Source organism: Bombyx mandarina, chromosome 03, assembly GCF_030267445.1.
Source record: "Bombyx mandarina strain Sakado chromosome 03, ASM3026744v2".
Taxonomy (NCBI): domain Eukaryota; kingdom Metazoa; phylum Arthropoda; class Insecta; order Lepidoptera; family Bombycidae; genus Bombyx; species Bombyx mandarina.
Genome location: NC_143210.1, coordinates 1,404,130 through 1,430,544, shown reverse-complemented (window position 1 = coordinate 1,430,544; position 26,415 = coordinate 1,404,130). Strand labels below are relative to the sequence as shown.

Genomic DNA, 26,415 nt, shown 5'->3' with positions numbered 1-26,415 from the left:
CTAAACCTAAGTACATCATTCAATGTGCAGTATATTTTTTGTATTATTGTTTGCAATAAATACTAGTGAATCGATGTTAGGCCGCACTATTGGTATAATCGATTACTTAGTAAAAGAACTTTTTCAGCACGATGGCGTTGCTGTAGGAAAGACCTTCACTTAAATTCAATGACCATCCTGCACAGCTTCAATTCGACTGTAGGTACAAAGTTTTGAAACCAGCGTACAAAGCTACCATCGGCTTTGCAGTTTTTTTATATTGCATAGATGAGTCGAAAAACTCACAGCCCGCCTTGTGTTAAATGGTTACCGGAGCCCATAGACATCTACAACATAAATGCCGCTACCCACCTTGAGACATGAGTTCTAAAGTCTCAGTATAGTTACAACGGCTGGCCCACCCTTCAAATCGAAACGCATTACTACTTCACGACAGAAATAGGCAGGGTGGTGGTACCTACCCGTGCGGACTCACAAGAGATCATACCACCAGTTTATTATACTCTAGCTTCTATGCAAACATTTTGAAAACAACTATAGGATTACAGTTTCATGATTTGCACTTAACATTTTGAAATTACATTTTGTATAGCAACGTGATAATTTGTTTGAGTTTTGTTTAAATAATGTAACTAGGAATCACAGCGAAGATCTCGAGTTTCATGAGAAACATGTAAAAAATAACACATTACGGTTAGTAGATTCTTAAGTTGGTAACAGCGTCTCCAGCTGTTACACGCGTGTCTGACCACTTTTAGTTCCTATAACATATCCTCAACTTGTATCCCAATAAAACTATCCCATCCCCCCAACTACTAGGCAGCGGCTTGCTCTGCCCCTGGCATTGCTGAAGTCCATGGGCGACGGTAACCACTCACCATCAGGTGGGCCATGTGCTCGTCTGCCTACAAGGGCATTAAAAAAAATACCCTCTACTTTTCAAAGTTCTTATCCTAATTTCCTCCTCTAAAGTGGTAGGGAGTATGCCTACAAGGGCATTAAAAAAAACCCTCTACTTTTCAAAGTTCTTATCCCAATTTCCTCCTCTAAAGTGGTAGGGAGTATGCCTACAAGGGCATTAAAAAAAACCCTCTACTTTTCAAAGTTCTTATCCCAATTTCCTCCTCTAAAGTGGTAGGGAGTATGCCTACAAGGGCATTAAAAAAAAACCTCTACTTTTCAAAGTTCTTATCCCAATTTCCTCCTCTAAAGTGGTAGGGAGTATTGTCGACCAACACAGACGTGGTGGCGTCATCTCCGTCCTACCTATCTCTATCGCGTGCGTTCTATTTTGTAATGAGATTCTTTAAATCGAATTATAAACAACGGTGGTTGTATAATCACTTCATTCTTTAGTAGCATGCATGCAATGTAATAAGTTTAAGAATAGGCAAATTCTTATGTGTATTTTACTTAATAATTCGCAATTTTTATACAGCACGCTATCACTTTTGCACGATCCAGCACGATACATATTCACAATCTGGCATTTTGTTTTAAAATATTCACATTATTAGATTTTCGATAGAGTTTAATGATAGTTTTTTTTTATAAATATTAGTTTTATCTACATTATGAAGGGGCATGATTTTACGTACTATATATTTGTATATTTATTATTTGTATTGTTTCATCCAAAAATGTTGACAGCTCTCTCTATTCTCTATGGTCTCCTGTAAACACTTAAGACCAGATGGTTCGAGAGTTCTTTCATTCGTCTATGCCATTGAGAACTTGCAATTTAATTGTGAACAACAAACATAAAACGTTAATAATTAAAGACCCGAAGCTATCATTACACACCAACATTACGCTTAGAAATCAAATATCTTTAAAAAGGGGTGCTAATTCTGAAAAAGAAGCAACAACATCCATAATCATTCAGCCAGAACACTGTCACACTCACGCATGAAGAAAATAAACATGCAATTTCTTTTGTAGCTGATCGAGTATAATAGCGGTAAGATGATACAGTATTACTCAGTGACGGTCGGTGATGCGGTGTTTACTATCCCGACCCGGTACACTGAGCTGGTGGTCAGAGGCGCGGGCGCCCAGGGCATGGTGTGGTAAGCCGCGCCAATACAATGGTCAATCAAACTCCCGCTTCAAGCTTTTGGGACTAATCTGTACTAATTTAAAATTCCCGCGTTAACCAAGCGATGTCCGTATGTGAAACTTTTGCGTGCAACGGATTTATTTTTGTATTTTTGTGATTTTATTAGTATTAAAATGTTGTTATCAAGAAATTCTATGATGGATGAAATTCACGATTGGTGTCCATTGTTTCGGTTTATTGGATGACTGATTAAAAATGTTGAAAAAGGATCGTTCTGGAATAAGGCTAACGAGTGAGTGTGTGTGACGTTTAATTCCCGCTCTTGGTTTTTTTTTTCAGAATGGCCGTTTTTTATTGACATACGAGTTTTCAGTATTGCACATTTATCATCTGTATTATAAATATTATTAAGACATCGTTTTGATTTTTATGTATTGAATAGGTAAATTTTTGGTACTATGTACATACTTTCGTCATTACATTAATATGCATGGCTTTATCTTAATAACTTTCAATACTCTGTGTTTTTTTTAACAGCCATTTGATTTATTTACAAATATTATATTTATTATTATTAATAAGTTTTTTTTATTCTTTATGTCAATGGGTGTCTACAAGCAGGTAAATTATTCACTAAAAAACCACAAACAATTCTTAACTCATTACGGTGTTAAATTTATGGTATTTGATTTTTAGTTTAAATGAACTTTAACCACGACCTTTTTCACTCTGTTCCACGCTGAACATGAATCTGAATCTATAATATGAAATGATTGCTCATCGATTTCTAGGTGTTGATAAAAAATAAATAAAATTGAAAGCTAAACTGTTTGGTTTTGTATTCCAGTGCCGCATACGACACGGTGACGCAACAGAATGTTGCCATAAAGAAGTTATCGCGTCCGTTTCAGAACGTGACGCACGCGAAAAGAGCTTACAGGGAGTTCAAACTTATGAAACTTGTCAACCATAAAAATGTAAGCTTGGTTATTTTCTATTTGCCTAAAAAGGTGGTCGACAACCCGCGGCCCTTTGATACGACAGCTACGACTCTTTCGCGAAATATTTAGTGTAGGTACAAAATATTGCTTACTATCTTGCCTTGTAAAGAGTAAAATTTTTGTAAATAATAGGCTATAGAAATATATCGAGGGGTGAAAGAACATTTGGTTTTAGCGAAATTTCACTTAATACGCGAAATTTATTTTCGTAATTAAAGGTGCTTTTTATTTGGTATTAACGTTGATTATTATTATTGTTCGACGTTTTAATTGAACTTCAATTAAGTTTACTCTATTCAAATAGTTAAAGAAGTTTTTTTTTTCGTAATATATTTTTTAAAATGGTAACCTTTAAATGGCTCTCTTGTAAAGTTTAAAAAAATTCGCTTAAACCAAATAACCTTTCACCCCTCGATAATATGTTCTAAAAAATGGCACCTTAAATAAAATCCAATTACGTGCAATCTATATTTGGCTTCTGCTTGTCGACCCCTGGCCTAAGAGATTCTAGTCAACGACTTGACAATGCAGCCGGCATTTAAATTGCAGTTCTTCCATGGCAATAAAGGAATTGCTAGCATGACAATAAAGGTTTCATTAATTATATGGCGTTGTTTGTAGATAATCGGTCTGCTAAACGCGTTCACGCCGCAGAAAAGCCTCGAGGAGTTCCAAGACGTTTACCTGGTTATGGAGCTGATGGACGCTAATCTGTGCCAAGTCAGTCCTGTATAATTAATTAATTTATTTATTTGTTTATTTATTAGGCTCACAATACACGTCACAAGCTAAAAAGATACATAAAAGACATAAGTAAAACGATAGTAAGTAAGTAAGTAAAATTATACGATAAAACAACACGATAACGAAAACTAATCTAACTTATAATGTAAGGATATAATTTTATTCACAATATACAAATAAACAATAATGTTTTAATAAACTAAAATAACGTTTATAAAGAACCATTTCAAAATATTTTCCATTGTATGCATTGATTTACAAATGTATTTTTTTTTAGTTTTTTTTTAAATTACCTACTTTTTTTGAGAAATATTTTGGCTATTTTTGTAAATTGTATTGAAACAAGTTCGGCACTAAAAGCGTTAAAATGCTAATTGCAGGTGATTCAGATGGATCTGGATCACGAACGGATGAGCTATCTGCTGTACCAGATGCTGTGCGGCATCAAACACTTGCACCTCGCCGGAATCATTCATCGGGTTCGTATTTGAAGGGAAAAAAAACCTTTTGGCTGGCAACACTGAGTCTCAGTTGCAATGGAACAATTGTGAAAATGATATTTATTGGTGTCGATAAACTGTTCGGAACCAGTTTTAATAAGGTTAAACAGTTTATCATTTTGCCCATAGACTCATGTAAATTGAATAATTTATGCTTCCTATGATGCAAGATACGGGCCGAAAAGATTTATAAAATAAATGAACAGGATTTTCGAACATTAACAAAGATATCTTAAAAACGTGTTCTTAGATATATTTTTTTGAGAGTGTTATACGGCTCTGGATGCGAATCCTTATGAGCCCATGTGTTCTTAGAAAATTAACAAAGTTGCTCACCTAAAATGCCTATCTACCATGTTAGTAGCTTTTTATAAAGTTAAGTAAAGTTAAGTTTTATAAATTTTTTATAAGTTACTACGTTCGAAGCTATTAACTATTTATACTAAATTAAAAATGCATATTTAAAATAAAACATAAAATATAAACAAGACAAACAAACAAGAGTATCGTGCTAATTGTGACGTAATAATGGTTTACTGAACTGTGACGTCGCTGAAATAAAACTAGAGCAATTTTTTTATCATCCTACTTTGTAATGTCATTTGATTTAAGAACTTCATACTACAGAAACATTTTTTTTTTTTCAATGATAATTTTTAACCGTTATAACTTACATTAGGTACGCCTATAAAACGAATTATCGTACATATGTAATTGTTTGACATATTTATTGTAAATAATTCATAATAAAGCTATTTTTACTAACGAGCCAATGAAATCGAGTATTTCAAGTTAATATTGGATTCGGTTCGCGATCAGGATCTGAAGCCGTCCAACATTGTGGTGAAGAGCGACTGCACGCTGAAGATCCTGGACTTCGGGCTGGCTCGCACCGCCGGGACCACCTTCATGATGACGCCCTACGTCGTCACGCGCTACTACCGCGCGCCGGAGGTGGGACCATCCCTCGCTTCACTCATAACCAATACATTTATTCATCATCATCATTCTCCTGCCCTTCTTCCCAGTCACCTGGGGTCGGCGCAACATGTTTTCTCCTTCCATACTTTTCTATCATATACCATTTCTTCGCTCACTCCCCTCTTACCCATATCGTCTTTCACGCAATCCATTCATTTCTTCTTAGCTCTAACCTCTTCCTCTGTATCCTTCCACATAGTTAACACTTACCTTACCAACCACATTTTCATTTCGTCTCATCACATGTCCATACCATCCCAAACGCGCGGTAGAAAAATTGGTAGCCGCCTGGGGTTCGAACACCGGTGCATCGCTCAACACGAATGCACCGGACGTCTTATCCCTTAGGCCACGACGACTACAAGGATATAATAATATAACTATGGAAACCTAAAAGTTTTTACTGTCGGCACGTTTCAGGTGATCTTGGGTATGGGCTACACCGAGAACGTGGACATCTGGTCCGTGGGCTGCATCATGGGGGAGATGATCCGCGGCGGCGTGCTGTTCCCCGGCACCGACCACATCGACCAGTGGAACAAGATCATCGGTATGTCGGTGACGCTCTCTGGATCTCTTGTAATTAATGCAGAGGTTCCCGGATTGCCTTTGAATGATTTGCCTTTCATCATCATCATCGCAGCCTGTCCACTATCTACAGTTGAACATAGGCCTCTCTAATTGATGTCCAGTCCGGTCGGTCTGTTGCTACTGAAGTGGCTGTAGGCAGGCCATATATCAGACGGAGGATAGGACATAAAGAGATTCCCTTTGATTAGAGGGAGATAAAGAGATTTCCTTTTAGATGAGAATAATTCCAACACACCGCAGTTTAAAATAACCAAAAATAATATGTGTTTTGTAAACTAATTGTAATAACTATCTATAACAATCTTCACTGAAAATTTAAGGTAGTTTCTCGCATCATACGAAAACGTCGGGTATTCCCCCCTTGCGTCCTCCGATTCTAAACTGTATTACATTGCGTGTTAAAGTATTAGTCAAATATAACAATTGAGTCGATCATTAGGTTGTAAATTTAAAACAGTAACAGTTTTCTCAAGGAACGCTGGACAACGATTCTACCTTCAACGTAATCATACAAACTTACCAGAGATATATTGGTTTGAAAGCGTATAGGCGGCTGACCGTCTCTGACAAGGGCACGCCGCTGTAATAACAGTTGTTCTTGTACACCAGAGCAACTGGGCACGCCGTCGGCCGCGTTCATGTCCCGGCTGCAGCCCACGGTCCGCAACTACGTCGAGAACAGACCGCGCTACTCCGGGTACAGCTTCGAGCGGCTCTTCCCGGACATACTGTTCCCCAGCGACAGCAACGAGCACAACCGACTCAAGGTAACCACGCGCCGGTCCGACTGCGCCGTGACGTCACCGATGTCGACGCCGTATTGATGATCTCCCCCCCCCCTCCCCCCTCCCCCAGGCGTCGCAGGCCCGCGACCTGTTGTCGCGCATGCTGGTCATTGACCCCGAGCGCCGCATCTCCGTGGACGACGCCCTGCTGCACCCCTACATCAACGTCTGGTACGACGAGGTTGAGGTCAACGCGGTGAGTACCACGCTCTAACACTGACATTGACACTGACCCTCGACCCTGACATTGGCATTGGCACTGACATTGACACTGACACTGACACTGGCCACGCACTGCGCCGGCCCGTAGCAGCCACGCTCTCTGGAAACGTCCGCACGAGTATGTACCACAGTCTTGCCTATTTCTGCCGCGTTCCTGTTTGAAGGGCGGGTCATCCTTCCATTAGATGTCCTGCTGTGGACAGCAGAGATGTCCGTGGGATCCTAACTGTAAAGAACTTGATACCAAGTGAGTCGGTGTGCCCGACTTGGAAGTAGGAGGGTCTGAGGTAGCCAAGCTCAGATGCATGTGTATTTTCAAAGTATTTTGGTATTAGCATAAGGCAATGAAACAATAAAAAACTGAGCGGTGTTTGTGTTCAGCCCGCGCCGGCCTCATACGACCACTCTGTGGACGAACGCGAGCACACCGTGGAGCAGTGGAAGCAGCTCATCTACCAGGAGGTGGTCGAGTACTCCGCGCCGCCCCACCCCCCGCCCCCGCACCCCCCGCCCGCCGACCACGCGCAGCCCGCACTCACCACGTAGGCACCGCCCCCTCCCTCTCGTAGCCAGGAAGGAACACTACTCACCCTCTGCGCATAGGGTATTGTACACCCAAAACCTTTTCCCTATGTGAAAACGATGTGAATTTATAAACCGTAACACAAAATAGAGTGGTACCTTGTATGAATAACCCGTGATTGTTTTTGGAGATACTATTTAACACAGTCCTCATAAAGATCCTTCGAGAATGTCTGTAATTAAAAATCGGGAAATATACCTTTCGTAGAATTGGTCGAAGTTAAACAATTTCCGAGGGAATCCCTCGAGGACATACGTTCCTGGCTGCGCTGGGCCAAACACGACTCCCCCCCCCAGCGTCCCCCGCGTCCCCCCGCTTGTTGTTTCAGATCCGTTATCGCCCCGTTACGTTGTTTCTTCCCGTTCTTATGACGTATTATATTCGTAGCATAAGTTTTATTGTTTAGTGTGAAGGCTGTAATGCGCTTTTTAACGTTTTTCAAAAGCTCTGTTTGTCCCCTACCTCCCCCCCTCCCTCTCTCCATCACAGTTGAGTTCTCGTTCGTAATTTCCACTCGAGTAATAATTCCCACTGCGGAGTGCCTTTAGCGAACCCGACGCGGGGACGACTTCAGCTTTTGTCCACTATATTTTCATACGTTTGGATATTTTTGTAACGACAACAATTTTGATAAGCTGTGAAAAATAAATGTTATATATATATATTTATGGATCTTAATGCTATGCAATTGTTTATTTGAATTGATTTATTTTAAATATAAAGTACGTAACGATGTAAACTAGCTGTACGAAGTTAATGATACGGAAAGTTGAGCTTATTCTGTGTTGTTATCGAATGTAATTGAAATTTTTATTTTTATTTCTTAAATTTTTATTTTATTGTATAATTATAATTAACGTGCAATCATTATTAGTTGTTTAATGCGTTCGATATTAAGCTTATCGACTATAACCGTTTGCATATCTCACTTTAAAATTCCGAAATCGATGAAGAAATTAAAAAAAAAAACGTTTCCCGCGTTTACCATAGAGGTGTAAATCGAGGCCATAGACAAAGGCGAGTGAGGCCGTGCGTATGTAAAACATTATTTTCTTGGTCGCGTACATACATCTTGATAGTTGGGATTTTGTGATGTTAATAGTTCTTCGGTAATTAGAGATTAGTTAGGTTGTTGATATCGTATTCACTGCGACTAGCGTAAGTACATTTTTACCTAAGTAGTTACTTATAGGAAGCCTCACACACGTCACCCTTGGATTTAGAACGGAACTGGAAACAGAGATACGTAAAACACATGAGAAAAAAAAACAGTAATATAAAATTACATACATAACGGAACTTAATTACCGTTATAAAGAATAATAATAGTTTCACCAAAAAATTTGAAGCTTCATATTTGAAATCGATAAAAGTTATCTTATTTCATCATTACATCATAAGTATTTATAATGAGTAAAGACAATATAGAAGTTTCTTCAAACATTACATTACATAAACTTCTAACGCTAAATTAGTTGATAATAAACGGAAATATAACGATAAATTACTTGGCAACATTCATCTATATAGATGAATGAGTATATACACATAAATATGAATGCCTTTTTTTCGGAACATAAATAGCATTTAATTACTAATAAAATATTACATACGAACGCAGTCCGTCTCTGTAGAATTTCCAGTTGTTTTGCGTGTTTAGATCGAAAACATTCGTTTAGTAATGAATGTGTGAGGTACACCGTAGTTTATCGTTTGAAACCTCATTAGGTGATATAATAAGTTTTAAGTGCTAGTGATGGACGATTGTCGTGATAATATTCATGGTGTAGCACAATTTGTAGCGGATACTAATCTGGTGATGGCGTTATGGCGCCATTATGACAACAGCAATAATAATATGTGCATTCGTACGCGCGTGTGTATGTGTGCGCGCGCGTCACTTCTCTACGAAACATCTATTAGACCGATTCGCTCTACTTTTGTTCTCATTTGTATTTTATAAGACTAATGTCATTCGTAACTTGTGTATGTCGTAATGATTGTTGCAATTGAATGGAACAAAAGCAAAGTGAACTGTTTCTATATGTATAAATACGTTTTATCTTAAATTAATATAAATAAATAATATTGACAAGTGTACGTCCAAATTGTCCATGTATTAGTTAATGTACCTAATACAATATTACATTAATGTAATCATTAGCGATATTCTAGTACATTTCGTGAAGGTATCGCCGTGCTGCGACGTGTCAGCGTCCGAAGCGACCCACTTAACAATTGGATTGATATCTGAAAATACTTATTTTTACTGTACACGTAAGTTATTTCATATTTTAACTGAATAAATCGAAATGGTTATTATAGTTGTATGTTTTATTTATTTAATACCCTTCAAAACCCATGTCCAACCTTCAGTGACTTTAGAAACAATTCTTGTTGATTCACCATCGTTAAAATAGTCCTACTTCCAAGATACTGTCTCATGAACGAATGAATGAACTGAACATGGCGCTAATCAGAACTGGCTATCTTAGTAAAGTAAACTGCCAGACTGTTACAGTTATTAACTGGATACCTATCTTGACTTTTTTGTGTAACTTGTCGAAAGGCAAGCAATTGCTTAAATTCCAACAGAACAAAGAAACATCAAACGGGAACACTTGACTGTTTTGCGGCAGAAAAAAGACCAGATTATGGATATCTATTCTAATTTATTTTTCAATTCACAGTTTATAGACGGTTGATAAATGAATATTATTAATATTCACTAAATCTAAGAAAATCCTAAAATTAAATGAACCAAATAATACAAACCAGTTTTTCATTTTGTTACAATGTTGCCGAAAAATAATATACATACATATATCTTTTTATTTTGAGTACTTTAATTAAGATAAATAAATAAGAAAAATGATTTCTGTTTTGAATGTAAATGCATAAAAGGAAATTTAATATCTAGGTAATATATTGTTCGTAAGTCAGTGCGGGATAAGCGTATACATTTGTTTAAAGATAAAGGTATTGAAAGTAGAGATATTGAAACCAGTTACTTAGTTTTGTTAACTAACTGTACAGCTGTTTGATGAACGAAATAAATAAGAAAAAAGGAATTCATTATATATTTTTTGAAGTAAAACTTCTTTAGGCGCGTTGAGAGTGAAATTTAACTCGCGACACATTCGTTACGGCTAGAGAGAAAAGATACAATTTAGGAAGAGCGAGAGTAAGAAAATAGGTAGGGCGTCTCGAGAACCACTCAACCGTGGAGAGAGGGAAAGTGCTAAGCGAGTTAGGTCGTTTTTTAATTTAGTGACATCTATTGGATTTCGTTTAACTACTACATTGCAAGACCATCGGTGTGAACAGTTTAGTTTCTAAATTATTTACAGAAGGCGGTATTTTAAATAAAAGTAATTATCACTAAAAATATTATTATTGTAAAACCAAAGGACGCGTTCGGTAATCATCGAATACTGGTAACAACTTCTTTCTAAGTTAATCTTATTTCTCGAGATAAATTGAAGTTTCACTTCTTTCACGTGCACCAAGTTTTATACGCGCACCAGTTTTTTTTTTGTTTCCAAGTTCTGACAACAACCATAGAGAGATAGATATACTTTTAAATGTGTTCTGAAATGAAGATGTCAATGGCTCAGAATGGCTGACACTGACAGCCTGAATTTACTTGACAATCGTCATCAAACAACATAGATCTGTCACTGTCACAATCACAGCACAAGTGTTGTTTTTATAGCATTGTTACAAAAATAAAGTATGCCAATACTATGACTAAGAAAAAGATTTTTAAACAAATCAGAAATAATTCGGTCTAAAATTAAAATAACAAATAAAACTACAAGATGTCAGAGAAAGACAAATCCAAATCGGGTGGTCAAGCTAAGCACATTCCCAAAGATGCCCAAGTCATCATGTCCATCATGAAGGAAGTAGGTATCACTGACTATGAACCGAGAGTCGTGAACCAGCTCCTAGAATTCACATATCGCTACGTCACATCAGTATTAGATGATGCAAGGATATTTGCAAACCACGCAAAAAAGAAAACTATAGATCTTGATGATGTGAGACTGTCAGCTCAAATGCAGTTGGACAAGTCCTTCACGAATCCCCCGCCTCGTGAAGTGTTATTGGAGATCGCGAGGGTCAAGAATGTTAATCCTCTACCGTTGATAAAGCCGCATTGCGGGTTACGACTGCCTCCAGATCGGTAAGTATTGGAAAATGAAGCACACTTTAATCCTATATCTCACAGCACATTATATTTATCTTTCGTGAGTATGGCTTAGGTAATTTGAAGCCTATAAAATCAAAGGCAGCTAAATCCAAGTCTGTCAAATATTCAGGTAAACTACAAAAAATCAGCCCTAAACACGTCATTACGGATCCTCCTGATCCATTAAAGTACTGCTCTTGCTAGGGCCAATGTTAGCAACTCCCGGTTTGAGAAGCTGAAATAACTGTTCGGATAGCTACGATATTCTTTATTTTAAAGCAGATTTATAAAGAATGAGAATATTACTAACAATCTGAATTTTAAATGATAAAACTTCGTTTATTAGTACTTAGTACAGAGTAAAAATAATTTTTTTTAACTGAATTTGTTAGAGATTCAGCTACATTTGTTATAACATGAAAACACTAAAGAGTGTCCAACTAACTAAACAAGATAGCACCACTGTTAATCCATTTTACGACATTAAGGCGTTTAGCTGCCTTTGATTTTATTCTCCTCTATTCTTCTAAAATCAGGATTACCTGAAATTGCTCAAGGTTCAATCACCGGACTTGAGGGAAAAATACTCCACTTTAGACCAGACGTATGTAATTTGCGCACCATGAATTGATTGCAACTACACTTCAATTAAATACTGTGCTTAACATTCAAAGTTCAGTAAAGTCTTCTTGTAAACAATATGTTTAGGTGACAGCTTGTCTTATTACAATTTGTAAGTAGTTACTGATGCTTTTATACTGCCTATTACTAAGAACTCTTCAAACTTTATTGAAATAATGTCAGAATACTCCTTAAACACCAATGATTGCATTTGGGAGCCTGGTATAATAGTAAAAATGATGAATAAAAATGCTTTATGGACCAATTCCGCTAACAGAGGAAATTGTGGAATAATTTTAATTAATTTTGATAAGATTCCCTTAACACCCAAAGCCTCTTAATATGGTTAACTTGTAAATCGCTGCATGAATACAGGGAACATTCATTTTTCCAGTTACTGCCTGTCATCCTGTAATTACAAACTGAAACCAGCAACCAAGAAAGTGATCACAAAAACTACAATAACCCCTTCCCCGTCCATAAAAACGGTCACCACATCCAAAGCACCTCAACAGACAGTCGTTATGAAGAGACCTCCGGGAGCAATTGTGAATGTGGGCACCCCCAAAACCAGTCTCGGAACAAAACCTGTATTGAAATTTTCATCGAGCAGTAAAGTAAGAATTTGGTTTCATTTTAAAATTATAGAATAGATAAATAGACAACACTATGCTTTATCGTATTCATCACAGATTGGAACTGTTAAAAAGTGGTTTCTTTATTTCCTAACAATAATTTTAAATGTTGAAAACTGATAATCTATATTATGATATAAACAAAACGAAATTATCTATTTTGTCTAATTAAATATCAACTTATATTTGATAATATCAAAATTGCGTCACCATTTTTTTTATTATATCTGATTATGTATTGAAATTTACATTATAAATTAAAACTACTTTTAATCTTTCATTTTTTATTTGCTTTACATTATTTCTGACATTTCTGTAGTTAGCACAATATTTAAATGTCAATGAATTATATTGCAGGTAGTAAAACCAGCTGTAAGAGTGACAGCTGGTCCTTCCTCACAGGCTCCTATCAAGATGGAGACAGACGAGCCAATGAGCCACAAACGGAAAAGAGAAGATGACGATTATGATCTATAAATAATTAATAGGATCACGATCTTTCTGTCTGGAATCAACATTTTGATATTAAAAAGTATCATGTGTTTAATCCCATGTTTGTTTAGTGATTAATTCCATAAAACCTAATGATGCAAATTGCTCAGATTCTATGGTTTATATGACTAAGGGTATTTTAATTATTACTGTAGGTAGAAATGAAAAAAAAATGGAATTTTTCCTAATGGTTTTTTTTAAATGAATCGTATTTCAATGAAACCGCTTGCCAAAAGTTCTAAAGATAATATAATAACAGAAAGATTTAAGTAAGAGAATCTGAGATGCAAAGAGTCACTGTCTGCTGTCTTACTGTGCCCTGTAATTTAAGTAAGATCTGGAGGTGAATGCATACCATTTTGATGCATAACTAGATTCTTTTTAATTTGTGACCTTGTGAGCTTGGCTGCCTTGCAAATTTTGAATTGAATTTGATATTATGTGTTGTAGTTTTCTAGATGAGAACAAGATATCTACAGTGATTTAACATACATTTAAGAAGGCATTAAAACAGAGTAAGATAAAAATGCATTCACAGAACTTGATCATCTACTATTATTTTATATCATCAAATTTTTTGCAAGTCAGTCAAATGTATCCATTTTTTTCTACCTCCTGTTGCATTATTCACTAACTATCGTTGATAGATATCAATTTCATGGACACATTGAGCTCAACCTCTTTTTGTAATAGGAAATAAAATCAATTTTGTGCTAAGTTTAGGATAAGTTATATAAATATTAAAGGTTTTTTTTTAACTTTCTGTTTCATTGTTTTTTTTAACTTTCTGTTTCATTTCATTCTTGTCTAGATCACGGATGAGCAACACGCGGCCCGCCGCACAGTGGGTCGATACTGTGATTTTAGTGACTTAGGGACCAACTTTGTTTTTTTATAAATTTTTTTATGTAGATAGATAGAGCTCGTTAATCTCAATAATAATTGTTTTGGGCAAAAATTACAAAAACTTTATAGTTTGGTCAGAAAAATGTGCTTTGTGATTTTTTTGTATGGAGCGGGTCACATTAAATTAAATTCCTGCTAAGTACCGCGAGGTCCCGCTTTGAAACTTTATTTTCCTTATACCTTGTCTAGTCTACTATCATTTGATGCTATGAACACGTGCATAAAGTTGCAACTCTGCCAAATAAATGGATCGAAAAAAATTAATAAATACAAAGAATAAAAACCTTTATATTTTTTTTCGTAAGTGTTTTTAAGTTAAATTTGATATGGATTAGTAAGTAAAAGCACGTAATGATACCCATAATTACATAATACCTAACAACAATACATTTAGTAGGTCTCTAATTAAGCAATCTCTCTAATTATTAGGATAGTTAACATTATTTAATGAGGATAATTAGTTAAGCAGCCATTACTGGGTAGTAGAAAATATAGTAAACATTTGTTTGTCTCTGGAAGTATAAAGTGACCATGTTTATTATATACTAACTAGTGTTCGTTTATTCGTACTACTACTAACATCTCGTGATTGTCGTTGTGATCTTGCTGTTTCCGTTATAATTGATAATTTTGTTAACAATTTAGAATTATGATTTTAAGAGAGCAACTACAGTCGCTGTCTGATAATAAAAAACTCTTTCAATTCCTACAAAATCAAATAAACGTGACCGAAGAGAAAAATGTTGAGCTCCAAAAATTCTGTACGCAATTTTGTTCAAATATAAGTGCAATATGGAAACGAAGTAGTCGCATGTTAGCACAGTTTATAAGAAAAAAATATGATTGGTTAGAATTTGCAATAAACTGGCCCGAAGGAATGATACCTGAAACTATCAACACTGCACATGAAAGGCTCGAGATTTCTAATACTGAAGATGTTGAAAATGTACCACTCTCAAATGTACTACAGAAGCCTCGACATCTATTTTTGCACCTCGAAAACCTTTTGAAGAACTGGGATCCAGGCAAAAACGAAGACGCATTGAACAAATTTACCAATCGCTTTCGTTATCCCCGGATGAAATGAAAGCTACTACAATTGCTAGTTTGAGAAACACTAGAAATGAAGATGTAGGAGAAATTATGAACCACTTGTCAAATCACCCTGAAGATCTAGAAAAAGTTAAGGAGTATTTAATTACAAGTAAAGTGAAAAGTAGTCCATATTCTCCCGATGAGGCAATATTGGTTTCACTTAAATGAAGTGGCAGTATATAAACCTAAGAGAAGCAGCAAGTGAAAATGGGTCTGATTTATACCCTTCTTAATATAAAATTAAGCAAGAAAAGACCAAATGTTATCCAGGGAAAGACGAGGTAATTATTACTGAAGAAGGAGCTGCTATTAAAATGCAAGCATTACTAAAATTGGCGCTATATAGGCTTTTAGATGTGATTACTTCAGATTTGGAGTCTGCAAGAGAGCTACTGCTTATAAGCAAATAGGCTTTGATAGAGCCCCAGGTCAAAGTAATTATAAACAAAAAACTGAAACAGAGTTTGATGATTCAACTATTTTCATGGTCAGTCTAGTTCCTATAAGGCTTCAGAAATTTGATGGAATAATTGTTTGGGAAAACGACCTACCCTCATCAACTTTTTATTGCCGTCCAATAATGTTTAAATTTACAAAAGAAACGCAGTCAACAGTGACAATTATAAAAGCTAGCATAACAGAAGAAATAGAAAGACTTCAGCCATCAAAAATCAAACAAGTTGAAGTTAAGCATCAATTGCACATGATGATGATAGACGGCAAAATAACCTCATATTTGTCAGAAACATTTTCTGCTGTCTGTGATATTTGCAAAGCAAAACCGTCAGTTTTTTGGAGTGACTTGCTTATCAAAGAGAAAACAATGAAGAAATATTCCAGTGTGGAATGCCATCTTTACATGCCTGGATAAGATGCATGGAGTGCTTACTTCATATCGGTAAATATAATTTTATTACTTCACAATTTTTTCATCGTATGTAGTTTCCTGTGAGATAATTTTTTAAATGACACTTTTTTTGTTTACGTCTTAACGTTTGGACTTCAAGAAATGGAGTTGCAAGGGGCGATGACAAAGAAAAAATAACAACCAGAAAAAGTGCTATACAGCAAGCGTTTAAAAAGGAATGCGGTTTACTTATAGATGTTGTCAAGCAAGGAGTAAGAACAACCAATGATGGCAATACTGCCAGAAGATTTTTCAGGGATGCAGAAGAAACAGCCCGCATAAAGGAATACGTAAAGATTTAATAGAGGTTTCACGTGATTCTTCACTCTGTTGCATCTGGAGAGCGCGTTTCCAATTTTTCCGAATTTTTTAGATATACTGCAGTATTGTATGTTAATTTATATGCCTGGTATTATATATCCCTTCCAGTATCCATAAATTGTTGGCACATGGCAGTGATATACAATAAAGAAGAACTTTGGTGCCATTCGTATAGGTAAACTCTCGGAAGAGGCAGCGGAAGCTCGCAATAAAGATTTTCGGAAATATACAGAGAGTTGTTATTCAATAATGAGAAGTAGAACGTCGACTAATGAGGATATTTTACAAAATCTTCTTTTTCTGACCCAAAGATCGAAAGGTGAAACAAAATATATAATATTTAGAGATATTGCATAATTAGAGACCTACTAAATGTATTGTTGTTAGGTATTATGTAATTATGGGTATTATTACGTGCTCTTACTTACTAATCCATATCAAATTTAACCTAAAAGCACTTACGAAAAAAAATATAAAGGTTTTTATTCTATGTATTTATTAAATTTTTTCGATCCATTTATTTGGCAGAGTTGCAACTTTATGCACATGTTCATAGCATCAAATGATAGTAGACTAGACAAGGTATAAGGAAAATAAAGTTTCAAAACGGGACCTCGCGGTACTTAGCAGGAATTTAAATTAATGTGACCCGCTCCATACAAAAAAATCACAAAACACATTTTTCTGACCAAACTATAAAGTTTTTGTAATTTTTGCCCAAAACAATTATTATTGAGATTAACGAGCTCTATCTATCTACATAAAAAAATTTATAAAAAAACAAAGTTGGTCCCTAAGTCACTAAAATCATAGAATCGACCCACTGTGCGCCGACTTTCTCGTTTCTGTTCTGTTCTTTTCTTGTTTGTTTTTATCTTGCATTAGTAAATGTAAATTCTTTACCTTTTTTTTCATTTTTTATTCTAATATTATATGTAAAGCTTCGTAAATTATTATGAGTTAAAAAAAAAAAATTAATTGGCCAATTGATTCAAAAGGTTGCTCACCCCTGGTCTGAATTTATTTAATAGTTCGAGGCATGGTTGTGTTTTTAAAAGTCCTGCATACTAGATTGGTATATGCTAGGTAGGGAAGTCATCATTTTCATTATTTATGGAGATAAGTCAAACACAATCAATAAAACTTGAAATATAATTTATTCTATTAAAATTTTTGATATTATATTGATTTCTGAATATAAAATATAACTAAAAACACAGTGTATATGTCTTAGGTCTAATGTTGTTTGTTTATGCTTAATAATATTATTTCTTTTCGTATTTGTAGAAACCTTCCCCAGTCTTCACACCTAATTTTCCTTCAGCAACAAGCTTTTCTAGCAAGGGTATAGGTTTGAACAGTTGCTGATCCGGAAACTTCTTGTGCCAGCCATCCAAGATAAACTTGTTTGTGTCTAAGCCAACATAGTCGGCCAGTTCTAGTGGACCCATGGGGTAGCCAGCGCCGAGCTTCATTGCTATATCAATGTCTCGAGCTGATGCATCTCCTGGAAATGTTCAGTGCGGTCAATAGTTTCACAGAGCAAGAGGTCACAAGTTATGTTTTTTTTTTATTGCTTAGATGGGTGGACGAGCTCACAGCCCACCTGGTGTTAAGTGGTTACTGGAGCCCATAGACATTTACAACGCAAATGCACCACCCATCTTATAAGTTCTAAGATCTCACTCAGTATAGTTACAACGGCTGCCCTACCCTTCAAACCGAAATGCATTACTGCTTCACGGCAGAAATAGGCAGGGCGGTGGTACCTACCCGCGCGGACTCACAAGAGGTCCTACCACCAGCAATGTGGTACCAGTGTGTGGTAATATACCAAACCAGAAATAATAATGGAGATATTCACATTATCATGTCCAATAAACACCATGGGGGCAGTTATATTGATCTTATTTTAATTATAGTGTTTTGTAAGAAGTTCGATATATGTATTTATTATCATAGAAAACGGAGCGGCTTATGCCGACCTAATGGTAAATTATTACTGTCACAAGACTGTAGCCTGTTAGTGAGGCTACTTATTCTCTCATATAAAGGATTACTGAGTGCAGGTTTCAGCAGGTACATGTGTGTTTAAGTTTGTAAATAACTAAGTAAAATAATAAAAATAGAATAGTCAGAATATCAGAAATACCAGTAGTACTTGTAGTATTGTCCTATGGCATTTTGCTATGGGGCAATGCGGCCGATGTAGAAATGATATTTATTCTGCAGAAAAGAGCTATACGTGCTATTTATAACATGCACTCCAGGGAATCCCTGAGGGAAAATTTTAAAGAAATTAAAGTTCTCACTATGCCATCCCAGTACATTTTTGAAAATTTTATGTATGTTCGATGTATTGAGGAGTTTCCTAAAAAGTCTGACTTACATAATAGAAATACTAGGAGCAAACACAAGCTTGTTGTGCCGATGAGTAGGTTACATAAGATACGAAATTCATTCGGGTGTTTGTCTGTGCGCCTGTACAACAAAATCCCACAAGATGTTCAGAACCTACATATACATAGGTTTAAGAAAACTATTAAAGAACATCTGTGCAATAAAGCTAACTATAAAGTCAATGATTATCTAGAACAGTGATTCTCAACCACTGTTCCGCGGCACTTTTGTGTGCCGCTAAATTTTGCGATTATATAATAATGTTAATATTATTAAATTATATCATTTTAAAAGAAAAATATTTTAAACATGAATATATATTTAAATCCACACAAAAAAATTATAGTATATTTTAGTTTATTTCGTATATTAAAATTTTTTGATAAACTATTTATGCAGTGTGTTGTAGTAAATAAATAATTTTTATCTTTTTCTTTTTGTGTGCCGCCAAATTTTGAAATCATTAAATATGTGCCGCAACAAAAAAAAGGTTGAGAATCACTGATCTAGAAGATTGCACAAAGTGGGAATCAGTTGCTCGCTCCGGAAATTTCAATATTGCAATAATTGTTACGTTATAATACTCCTTGTAAAAATGAATATTTAAAAATAATCTAATATGTATGTATTTAAAAAAATAATAATCTATATTTAAAAAAAAACATGCCCGCTGAATTTCTTGCCAGATTTTCTCAGGACGGAGACTGGTTTTTGTGAATTGGCGGTAGTTCTTTTTGACGTTCAACAAGTATGTACTTTCATTTATGTTGAATAAAAAAAAATTGATTTGATTTGATTTGAGTACACCAAAGCCAGTACCTACAATTGCCTAACTTTTTCAACCCTTGTTTATGATGATTAATATGATGCTCAAACTACACTAGTAGCTCTTTCTTATTTAAACCGGAACAAAGATCCTTTCGAATCATCAAATACTTATAAAAAAATATCTACAAACCTCTTTCGTACAATCTAATGGCTTCACATACGTAAGGCACCAACAGTCTATTCACAACGAAACCAGGGGTATCCTTGCAAGTGATACAGGTCTTGCCGACCGACTTTCCCCACTCCATCATAGTTTTGTATGTAGCTTCCGATGTCTCACTGCCTTTGACGACCTCTAGCAAACGCATCACTGGGACCGGATTGAAGAAATGAAGACCGCCAAATCTGAGGAAGATACTCTTATATAAATTTATATATTTAAACAGTTCATGTGTGTGTTCCCTTCTTCTCAGTCGTACACTACTGCCGGAGTGCTCGTGGTTACGTATGTCTTAATGCTTGGTTGCGGCTTTTGAGAGACTTTTCCATCTCACTCTATTTGTGGCGGTATGTGTACATTAGTGTGTTCCCTAGAGACTCCGAAACGACTAGACCACCTTTTTTTTTCTTCCTATGCTGATAGCCTTGAGAGGCTATTTCAGCTTCTCTTTGACGTGTAGGTGAGATCATGGGGCTCAAACCGGGAGTGTTGCTAACACTGGCCCTAGCAAGAGCAGTGCTTTGCAGAATCTACCACCGGATCAGAAATGCGAACCACTGAGAAATTCCGGCAAGAAACTCAGTGGGCTGTGTATATGTGTTAGTTCACTCGTCGAACCCGTCGCTTGCGACGAAGGGCTCTACGAGTGACCGGTGCTTGTGGTACCTAAAAGCATCGTTAATGGATCGGGAGGATCCGTAATGACGTGTTTAGGCCGACGTCGACTGTTTATCATTGGTCTACAGGATCGGGTATGTGGACCATCTTGATGAATTTTCGGATTCGCCTAGTTAGTGACCGTGCGTAACTTTGTAGCGATCTCGTTAAGGTCAAAGATAGACCAAACAAACTTGTCCATTTTGACTAGTAAATCAATGAAGGAAAGTAAGGCCCCCCGCGCACTAGGCAGCGAGACTACGGCAACAACAAAATATTTGAGCAGCCAGTTATAGCAGCCAATCGACGCCAATTTTTGATCTTTTCGCCAAGCGATTTGGACTTTATCTCGTAAAAAACGCAAAGCAAAGAAAAGACACTGGATTCATCCTCTTTTTCTAGAACGGCGTTCAAGAAGATTATTCTATAACTATTTTAAAGATGTTCATACATACCCAGACCGGTTTTTTTAAATACAAGATATTGTACAAACATGCTGTGTCATATAACTATCATTTGGCAAAACGAATATGCATTGGCTGCTACAGCAAGTGCGCGGGGACTGACAACAGCCACATACATTCGCCAATCGGGCTCCCATACAACGCCATATATTCGTCTGGCTGCCTAGTGCGCGGGGAGTCTAACATTTGGTATGCTGTAAATCAGGGTGAGCAACCTTTTTAAGGCCCATTGTGGGCCAATTTAATTATTTTTTTTGGCCGACCCGCACGTAGGTTGACTCTTATTAATAATTAACGAAACTTTATCTATAATAAATATTAGAATAAAAACTAAAACTAAAAAAATAAAGATTTGATATAGAAATTTTAATGCAAGATAAAAACAAACAAGAAAAGTACAGAAAGAGGAACAGGAACGAGAAAGTTGATGAAATTAATTCAATTTTAGAAATGCTTGGGGGCCGCGTTTTGCTCATCCTTGCTCTAACTCATTTTGGAACCTCCCGATGGAATCCGTCGAATGCGACGAAGGGTTTGTCGTGTAAATAAAACAGACACAGCCCACTGAGTTTGCTGAAGTTTGCCACTCGCTGAATCTTCTCAGTGGGTCGCGATTTCGATCCGGTGGTAAATTCCGCGAAGCACTGCTCTTACTAGGGCCAGTGTTAGCAGAATCTCCCAGGTTGAGCCCGTGAGTTTGCTTACACGTTCGGTAAAGCTAGCATAACCCATGCGGAGATAATATAAATGACTTAGACTTTAGTTGAGGATATTTATTAACAGAAATATTCAAGATCTTCAGAGTGTCTTATTAAAGTTTCACTTTATTAAATACTAGCTTTTGCCCGCGACTTCGTCCGCGTGGATTAGTTACTTTGGCTTAACGTTAAATTTTACCCGCCTCTTCATTTACGTAGAAAGTGAAAATATTGTTGATTTATAGAATTCTAAGGAGTTATTTAAGGTACCAAAATCACGCTTTTTAACCGACTTCACAAGAGGAAGTTATCAATTCGACCATAATATTTTATCTATGTATGTTCACCGATTCTGATAATTCTTTTTTTTGTTGTTCGAAAGGGTAGACTTCCCGAATGGTCTTGTTTACATCAAGATCTGATGATGAGATCTTTGAGAAATCCACAAAAATCTATAATTGTCAAAGCCTATCTTGAAGTGATTTGGGGGTGTTTCAATGTTGTAATGAATAACGTATTTATTTGGATAAGGATTACTATGATCTTTATGAAAACACCTTCACAAAAAGTGCTTTTTTTTAGAACAAATTTGTTTTAACTTAAAAAAGTTATAGTGAGCCAACCTTAACATATAGACATATGCTGTCACAGACTTTTTTTTTAGATCTTTTAAAGGGGAACAATTCTCTCATATATTACTTTAGCGAAACTTTAACCGTTTCCGCAGCGCACGCAGTGAAAGCTCTCAAAAGGGATTAAAACCCCGATTTTGAAACATTCTTTATTGGTGCTTCGCTTGCATTGGTCTTAACGTGATGTTATATAGCCTATAGCCTTCCTCGGTAAATGTGCTATTTAACACTGAAAGAATTTTTCAAATCGGACCAATAGTTCCTGAGATTAGCGCGTTCAAACAAACAAACTCTTCAGCCTTATAATATTAAGTATAGATACCTACTTGTCTTTCCTTTTTACGACGGATGCAATTTCGTTTATAGATAGAGAAGACGTGTTTGATGCGAAAATAGTGTGACTTGGAGCTACCTGTAATATAAAAACGAAATAGTTATCGAAACAATTATATTTATACTGGTGGTAGGACCTCTTGTGAGTCCGCACGGGTAGGTACCGCCACCCCGCCTATTTCTGCCGTGAAGCAGTAATGCGTTTCGGTTTGGAGGGTGGGGCAGCCGTTGTGACTATACTGAGACCTTATATCTCAAGGTGTATGGCGCATTTACATTGTAGATGTCTATGGGCTCCAGTAACCACTTAACACCAGGTGGGCTGTGAGCTCGTCCACACTTCTAAGCAATAAAAAAAAAAAAAATTAACACAAGATATTTGATAGATGCCTCAATCGGGCTATGGACATTCTCAAGATAGGTATGTACCTTTTTTTTTTTTTCAATACCTACGAGTATATACAGGGGTATATTATACTATGTACATTGAGACTCGAAACTTCATGTCTCAAGGCGTATAGCCGCATTTACGACTCTAAAAAGCAGTAAACATCAGGCGGGTCGTATACTCGTACACCGATCTAAGCTAAAAAAAAAATTACAAATTCGCATGTTTTGTTATGTGGCCTTATTTTTTTACTACGAATCATATTACGATACCAGTGCGTAAAACATTAAAGGTTGACAGAAGAATATTTTGTTCATTATGTTAACAAGTTGAACGCCACGCGGCGCACCGGTGGACCTAGCGTTATATACCATTGGGGACCAAGCCAAAATCAGAGAATCAGTAATTTTTATCAACTTGAGATTTTCGTTCAAAATGTATAAAATGCTATAATTTTCCAGGGAAGCTAAAAGTTATTAACTGTCTAGTTTTTAAGATATATTAATCATTGATAAAAACTACAATTTTCTATTGTATTTGAAAACCAAGGCGTTCGATTTGCCCTATGGGCTACGTGGCTAACTTCTTGTAAGAAGCGTTTACGTCGGAACCCTCACGAGGCTCACGGGTGACCCTCATGGCCTGAACGGTTCAGTAAGATAAGGCTCACCAGTGAGCACCGTGGCCTGAATTAAAAAACTCTATTTTTCATGCGGCATCCTATGTGTTTAAAGTACCCTTTATTCCGAAGATATTTACTTGGGAGCATTTTTTTTGTTAATTCGATTATTGTAATAGCATCATATGCAGTTTTCTGCTTGAAATTCTACTGTGTACAATTTTCTAATGATAAAATGTAGACTGTCAGTCTACCTTGCAATTTCGCCTGCTCAGTGGAAGATCTTCACTATATTAACTATAGTAAATAAGACTTATCTGGTGATAATTAATAAAAAGACCTCATAGATATCATAACATGAGTGTAGCTCACCTTGAGATATAAACTTGAAGTCTATAATTGTTGTTTATCCCCTTCATACTCAGGCTGGTCTTACAGTTTCCTAATCCCTAATTCGCAAAGTTTTGTAACTTTTATATATATATATTTTTTTTTTTTATACTTATTTATCAACATTATTCACTTCAACATTGAAGCTTACTGGTGGTAGGGCGTCTTGTGATTCTGCACAGGCAGGTACCACCACCCTGCCCATTTTTACCATGAAGCAGTACCTAATGCGTTTCGGTTTGAAGGGTGAGGCAGCCGTTGTTCTATAAAAACTGAGCCCTTAGAACTCATATCTCAAGGTAGGTGGTGGCGGCATTTACGTTGTAGATATCTATGGGCTCTGATAACCATTTAACAACAGGTGCCTTGACCTCCTCCACAAACCTGAGCAATAATAAAAAAAAAGCTAATCACAAATGTGTATTAGGAATCCATTTCCTTTGAAAAAATAGGTATAAAACTTGACCCCAGAGATAGTCATATAACTCTACACGAGTACAGCAGGCATCTTACTCTTATCAACACAGGTGGTTTGCTATCATTAGTAAGTCAGTCTTTTTGTTTTCTAGCATTGGGCCAATTATTACAGGAACAGATAAATTGCTTTGCAAAAAATTTAAGCTATACTGCCAACCTAAGCTACACTAATTCAATTAAACTAATAGTAACTAAGTAAATATAATATTGTTAGTGATTATGAATAGTGAATAAACCTTAAATGAAAAATTTATTAAAAGTTCTAGACCATTCTCACTGCTTATCAACTATATTTTATTTATTTAAGATCATATTGTTTGCTTTTCCATTCAAAAATAAACATACATAATGGTGTAAAATCTAGAAAATAAATATTATCAAATAAAACAATACATACGCCATCAAGCTGCTTAAACAATTTATGCTTCACATCAATATTTTCAACAATAGCCTCAACAACCAGATCAGCAGATTTGGAAGCCTCTGCTGCATCAGTTGCAGTATTAATCCTTCCTAGTGAGTCATTCACAAATTTCTCTCCTTCTTGGGGATTATCTTTGTACATCTTCTTTGCGACCCTGCTGAGGTTTGTGCCAATGCTCTTCTTGGCTTTAGCCAAAGCATCATTGCTGACGTCAACCAGGGTAACATTCTGTCCTGCTTGGGCAGATACCTAGAGAAGGGAAGGAAATTTGTTTGCATGCTATTTGCGCTTTTGTATTTATCTTGTTCCAGTTAAATTTATAATATTAACAGAATTTATTAAGGCTCGTAACATTTTTCACAGCTTTCATATTAAATAGATTTAGAAAATTGAATATTGAAAGTTTTAAATTTATTCAAAGTTACTTTTACAGTCCATTCACAGTAATTGAAACAGTTGTTACTGCTTTTATTCAATATGTTATAGAATATAATAAACTATCTAATCGAATATTTTTTCTCACCTGGGCTATGCCGGAGCCCATTAGACCACCTCCAATAACCGTTACATTCTTGATAGCACTTTGCATTGCAGAGGAACTTGAAAAATTTCTTACGATAACTTTAAACTGCATCATTTTCGAATCTATTTATAAGTTAGGCTTATAAAATAGAATAAATTATAAAAAAATATTAACAGTGTAAAACTTAATTCCAAAGTTCATTTGATTATGCTACTAGGTAGGTAAGTATTAGGTATTGGATGCACGGGTGGCTATTAGTTGTTACTATGTACGTACCTACAGCTACTAGTTATTTACGAAACTCGTTTGATTGTCGAATTAAAATTATGAGCTGTTTGAATTTATTTAGTTAGCGTTGTATGGTACACCGAAAATAGCGTACAGCTTTACGTTTATTCTTGTTTTTTAAATCTACAAACCGATTAATATTAGAAACGGGAAATACTAAAATCTTACTTAAAACTGAATTCACCATTTCCTGTGCTTTTAAATAGTCGTCGTATATTACGTTTTTTTCCCTACCTAAGCTGATAGCCTTGAGAGGCTATTTCAGCGTAACCTTAACTAGTAGGTGAGCTCACGGGGCTCAAGCTGGAGTGATGCTAGCACTGACCCTAGCAAGAGCAGTGCTTCGCAGAATCTACCACCGGACGGAAACGCGACCCACTGAAAAGATTCGGCGAGAAACTCAGTGAGCTGTGGGTTAATTCGCTCATCGAGCCCTTCGTCGCAAGCGACCGGTTCGACTAGGACGGTGACCGGTGCTTGTGGTACCTAAAAGCAC

General features: G+C 36.2%; 3 protein-coding genes across 12 annotated transcripts in view; 2 read left to right on the top strand and 1 right to left on the bottom strand.

The window, feature by feature from the left end:
• Window positions 1–9,790, top strand: part of bsk (mitogen-activated protein kinase dJNK) — a 113,507-nt gene extending 103,717 nt beyond the window's left edge. For 7 of the 10 annotated variants that reach the window (XM_028184567.2, XM_028184575.2, XM_028184544.2 and 4 more), the window contains 8 exons: window positions 2,907–3,036; window positions 3,682–3,780; window positions 4,185–4,283; window positions 5,124–5,258; window positions 5,706–5,835; window positions 6,486–6,643; window positions 6,732–6,857; window positions 7,265–9,790. In XM_028184567.2, the coding sequence (XP_028040368.1) occupies window positions 2,907–3,036; window positions 3,682–3,780; window positions 4,185–4,283; window positions 5,124–5,258; window positions 5,706–5,835; window positions 6,486–6,643; window positions 6,732–6,857; window positions 7,265–7,429 (1,042 nt within the window). In that variant the 3' untranslated portion in view covers window positions 7,430–9,790. Of the gene's footprint in view, window positions 1–1,941; window positions 2,070–2,906; window positions 3,037–3,681; window positions 3,781–4,184; window positions 4,284–5,123; window positions 5,259–5,705; window positions 5,836–6,485; window positions 6,644–6,731; window positions 6,858–7,264 lie in introns of all 10 variants that reach the window. The other 3 variants (XM_089736404.1, XM_089736403.1, XM_089736401.1) reach the window with 1 other exon arrangement.
• Window positions 9,791–11,085: 1,295 nt separating this feature from the next.
• On the top strand, window positions 11,086–14,172 carry Taf9 (TBP-associated factor 9). The gene is made up of 3 exons (XM_028185710.2): window positions 11,086–11,655; window positions 12,677–12,899; window positions 13,275–14,172. The coding sequence occupies exons 1-3, from the start codon at window positions 11,288–11,290 to the stop codon at window positions 13,392–13,394; spliced, it is 711 nt and encodes a 236-aa protein (XP_028041511.1). The 5' UTR covers window positions 11,086–11,287; the 3' UTR covers window positions 13,395–14,172.
• Window positions 14,173–17,776: 3,604 nt separating this feature from the next.
• On the bottom strand, window positions 17,777–25,921 carry 3HCD (3-hydroxyacyl-CoA dehydrogenase). Its single transcript, XM_028185699.2, has 5 exons — window positions 25,632–25,921; window positions 25,082–25,357; window positions 22,804–22,889; window positions 19,997–20,211; window positions 17,777–18,145 (listed from the first exon to the last, which is right to left on the bottom strand). The coding sequence occupies exons 1-5, from the start codon at window positions 25,743–25,745 to the stop codon at window positions 17,904–17,906; spliced, it is 933 nt and encodes a 310-aa protein (XP_028041500.2). The 5' UTR covers window positions 25,746–25,921; the 3' UTR covers window positions 17,777–17,903.
• Between the last annotated feature and the right edge of the window lie 494 nt (window positions 25,922–26,415).